The 4,901-nt window shown below is 42.8% G+C and overlaps 1 protein-coding gene across 1 annotated transcript; it reads left to right on the top strand.

The window, feature by feature from the left end:
• The first annotated feature begins 2,824 nt into the window (after positions 1-2,824).
• On the top strand, positions 2,825-4,249 carry LOC124642026 (ichor). The gene has a single exon (XM_047180327.1). The coding sequence runs from the start codon at positions 2,825-2,827 to the stop codon at positions 4,196-4,198; it is 1,374 nt and encodes a 457-aa protein (XP_047036283.1). The 3' UTR covers positions 4,199-4,249.
• Positions 4,250-4,901: the final 652 nt, after the last annotated feature.

The raw sequence follows: 4,901 nt of genomic DNA, 5'->3' as shown, positions 1-4,901 counted from the left end.
ATACCAATATTTTTCCGTTAATTAATTACCTATTTTATAAAATAACGTTTAATATGAACCGGAGTATGTTACTAGCCGGTCAAACATCCTGAACCGTCCGTCACGGTTGCTTGAACACAATTAACTTTAATGTTTAATGAAGTACTGAAAAACTCCGCATTCAGTATGTTCGTGGCGTCATATTATAATCTTCACACTTGAGGGGGGTTCACCTATGTTTTTTAATAGTGTATGGATCAGAGGTCTTTAAGTTTGTTGAGTTATAGCTTACTTGTCGTACTTTTAAATGCATTGACTGTGCAAAATTATTATACTTAAAACCAACTTAGTGTATTAAGGTAACTTTAAGCATAGGTTGCATAGAAGATGGGCAATAAGGCGCAGATTAGAAATAGCTGTCCTGAAGTATATTTATCAAATTGACTAAGATCGGAGGTTAGTTTTGGGTAATAGATTTTTGGCTTCAAATTACAAGTTTAAGATTATCATATAGCTAGAAGCTCAACCTGTATCTATTAACTTGAAAAATATTTCAGCTTGCATTGTATTAGAGCACGCTGACAAAAAAACCTGCAATAATTGAGTTATTTCGTAGTTTTTCTATCGACATAACGGCGTTGATAATTATTACGAAAAATTAAATATCTAAAATAGTATTGTTGGCCACTGTTAGAGTCACGTTCAGTATGCAATCGGGTGTCTTGGTAATTCATTTTTTCTGCATCGCGTTGCGACAGGGTCCGCCACGGCCGGCGCGCGCGCAATCAGCCTTTTATCCACACTACAACAGAATTTTGCGAAAAACTCCAATCAAGGCCGCGTTCTTGGCAGCCGAGACAAATCTATATTTTAATAGTATTTTTTTCCGCGGTACTATCGCAATGAGTTGCGTGCGAACATTGGCCAACTGTGCGTGTTGTCATAGGTTCGAATTTTGTCCGTAACTGTACCGAACTGTGATGAAAATTCCTATTAGACAGATTGATAGAATTGTTTCTTTTTCCTCGTGTTGTATAGTTATTGCTTGAATGCAGCTACACATTACAATTTTAATCGTTATTGTGCTGCAGTTTTATATAAAAAACTCGCTTGCAATGTCTGAATTTTTCATAAAGGTGAATGAACACTTTTGACATTGAAATTCTCCAGTCATTCGTGGCGATGTGGCAACTTATTTAAAAAAACTTCTTATTTGTGTCTTGTTCTAGCAATAAACGGTTTAAATAACATTTTCAACAAATCAATGCAAAAAATTGTATTTCAGTGTTTCGATTATAGTGATGAGCAAAATTAAGTATTTAGTAGGGTAGAGGAAAACAGAAATATCTCATTCTAGAGTCATTCAGTTGAATAAATAACAAAAACTGCAGTCTGATCTATTTGATTCACGATACTATTTAAGTCAGGTTAACTATAGTTGTACTAAAGTAAAAACACACCCTACTTTCAGAACCAGGAGCAAGAACATTCATTTTGACATAGTAACCATACGAAACTTTAAATCCAACGGTTTAATATTCTCTCTCTATTAGACCTCGATGGCGCAATGGTCACCATGCCGGACTGCCGGACCTGAGGTCCCGGGTTCGATTCCCGGTTCGGTCGACATTTGTGTGATGAGCATGCTTGTTGGCCGTGGTCTGGGTGTTACAATATGTGTTTATAAATATGTATATATGTAGCTATATGTAGTGTATCAGTTGTGTTAGCACCCATAACACAAGTTAATTAATAACTTACCATGGGGCTTACCGACCATGTGTGAAAAGGTGTCCCGACATTCTGAGGATTTAGATAAATAAAATGAAAAAGACTTTGTAAGTGTAAATGGTCTGATTTATCCCATAAAAGTTTGATGTTATTTACGTTAAGAATGGACACTTTATATAGGTACCTATCTACCAGGCAGACTCATACACACCTATAATTTTGTCCACATTTATGCTTATATTTATATTTTTCGTACCTAAACTGTTACCTACATAATGCAAATGTCGTAGTTGCGGCATACGAGCGTCGGAACACGGTCAGGAATCGCGGCTGCGTCCGATAATTGTGCCGGGTCGGTGCTATCTGCCGACTATCGGAGTTGCGATGCGTGTTGTAAGCAAGTCGCAAATGCTTAGAGGTCTTTTGTCAAGATATAGGGATCTAGGCACGATCTAGGTTTAGTGTGATTTACTGTCAGTCTAAAGTATCGAGTTATTTAACCAAAATGATCGCATGTTGAGTGAAAAGTGATCTTGTTAAAGTCGCTTCTTAATGGCAAAGGTAATGTTGAAGAAAACGAGCAAAAATATTGCTAAACAATGCCTTCTTAGAAAAGACTAGGTACACCAAAAGGACCCCCTAAAACAACGCTCCATATCTTACTCAAATAATACCGTACGTTCTACTAAACTAAAACGATTGTTTATATTAAAAACAGAGCAAAACTGTCTAGAAATAAAACAGAAGCGGCTATGGGCCGCAGCACTGTTAGCTAGTGAGCCGTGACGCGCGATTACTGCCTGCATCTCTGATTGCGAATGCGCAACTATACTGGGCCACTACTAAAATGTAGCAAATTATGTTCGAAAAACACAAATTAAATATAAAGAGGTTTAATATCATGTTCATGGTTAATTTTTAAGACATGAAACTTTGTTATACTAAGTTGTATATTACTTTGTATCTCTTTGTATGTCTGGTGCATTTTACATATATTTTAGACAATACTATAACAGTATTCTCTATTTGTTGCAGATAGCGCAGCAGGGTGGCGGCGTCCAAGTATGGCGGCGGAGGGCTCTCACTGGGCTCCGGCGTCGCGGTGAGGCGCGGCATGAAGTGCGCCGGCGTGGCGGGCGCCAGCGGCGACGAGCTCCTGCTCGGCAGCTGCTGGCTGGACCCCAAGCTCGACAACTCCTCCCCCCCGCCCACCTGCCACGAGCTCCTCGACTCTCTCCTCGCCCCTACCCCTCTCGCTGAACTCAAGCCCCTCCCTCCCTTCACTGGCTACACTGGGCACCTCTCTATCAACGGCATCTCTGGACACCACTACCATGCTATTGCGCAACGCCTTCCAGAAGAGAATAATAACTATCCAACGCAGAGCGGCTACGGCGCCGACCATGACGTAGTATCCTCCTCGACCTGCGCGGCTGATGCGGAGCCGCCTGACTTAGAGGACGTCAAACCGTTTCTCGACACGCCTGACACCAAACCTTTCGCGGACACCTCCGCTGCGGACTCATGCGCCGCGTCATGTTCACCTCCCGCGAAATTGTTCGAGGACGGACACAAGCAGGACATGTATGACATCAGCTCGATAGAAGACATCGCGGCTATCATCGGCTCAGCCATCGCCGATACCACTGTCCCGTCTCAACCAGAGGATCCTGAGAGGAATGACTCCAGAGATAGTTGGATGGACATTGATGCCTGGATAACGGGCGCATGCACGCAGCCTGGTGATAAGATTGTACAGCAAGATCTAGCGGAGTTTGGTCTGCCCAATTCACCGCCCTCGGGGCAAAATCATCACTCGAGTCTCGATTACCCATGCAAAAATCAAGAGTTTTCGAAAAGCACGGAGTTTCTTCAGAAGAACTTAGGACAGGCGGGATCCACCCTGCAGTCTTTGTTGACACATGGTTATATGCCACTGCTTCAAAATCGGCTACAAAATGGTCCGCCAGTCAAGCAGGAGGCGCCGAGCTCCACAAGTTATGGGATGGACGTGATTTCAACGTCATCTCCCCCGGGGAACGCCGTCTCTACGACCGATGGTGTTGGTGGATTACTCAATGGGCGATACGCGCCCCATTACGCGCTCGGCCTGAAACCTGATGGCTTATGCAGTCCCGAAAGGCTACTAGGCTACCCGCACGCTCACACTACGACTTCCACACCAGCGAGTAAAAGCAAAAGAAGTCGAGCTAAAGCGAAACAAGCGAACAGCAACATGCACGGGAGCTCGTTGGCGTTCCCGTCGGCGACGGCGGCCGAGCTGAGCGGGTTGCTGGGCAAGGAGAAGCCGGTGCACCGGTGCGGGATATGCAATAGAGGATTCCTGAACAAATCCAACATTAAGGTTCACCTCCGAACCCACACGGGGGAGAAGCCGTTCCGGTGCGACGTGTGCGCGAAGGCGTTCCGGCAGAAGGCGCACCTCATCAAGCACCAGCAAATCCACAAGCGGATCGGCAGGGACTAGAGGAGTAGGTTCTAGCTCAAAATGAAGCATTTTGTAGTTTGTAATATAGTGTGTCTGTGACTGTAGTGTCAGTGAGCGTGGTGACGCAGTGCGCGCTGAATCTCATGTAGGCTATTGTAAATTAATTTCGTTAGGAACTCGTTGCAACGCTCCGGAACATTGGCGTTGTTGAGAGATGTCGCCAGGCGTTCGACGTCCCTGAACGTCTTCTAACGTAGTTACGTGCTATCACGAGTAATTAATTTAATTAGTATAACATTCCTAAGGACAAGTGCAATGTTAACTAGTTTTAAGTGATTTATATTCTCTGTATTATATTGGTCGTTTGTAAGTTCTTGAAGATTTCCGCTCCGCTCTTTATGATTGTTTTCTGAACTATCCGTCTCATTAGTGTAGTTACATCTTCCATTATTTCGGTTATGTGTTGACGTCGAGGCTAACTGGGAAACTTATTAGCTTTGAGCGCAAAGACGTGCTTCTTTGAAACGGCCAAAACATGAACGAAATATATATTTTTGTAATGTAGAGAAACATTTTTATTTAATTTTATGTGAATGGTTACTCCGATTACCTATTGTTAGTCAGAATTTGAATAAGGATTTTTATTTCTTTAAATGTATAAATAAGTACTTAATTAAAGTAAGATGAGAAATGACAAAGCTCACGAGGCTAACATGATACTGCCAATTATAAACCTGTTGTA

The sequence above is a fragment of the Helicoverpa zea genome, chromosome 2 (genome assembly GCF_022581195.2).
Source record: "Helicoverpa zea isolate HzStark_Cry1AcR chromosome 2, ilHelZeax1.1, whole genome shotgun sequence".
Taxonomy (NCBI): domain Eukaryota; kingdom Metazoa; phylum Arthropoda; class Insecta; order Lepidoptera; family Noctuidae; genus Helicoverpa; species Helicoverpa zea.
This window is presented reverse-complemented; position numbering and strand designations above follow the sequence as displayed.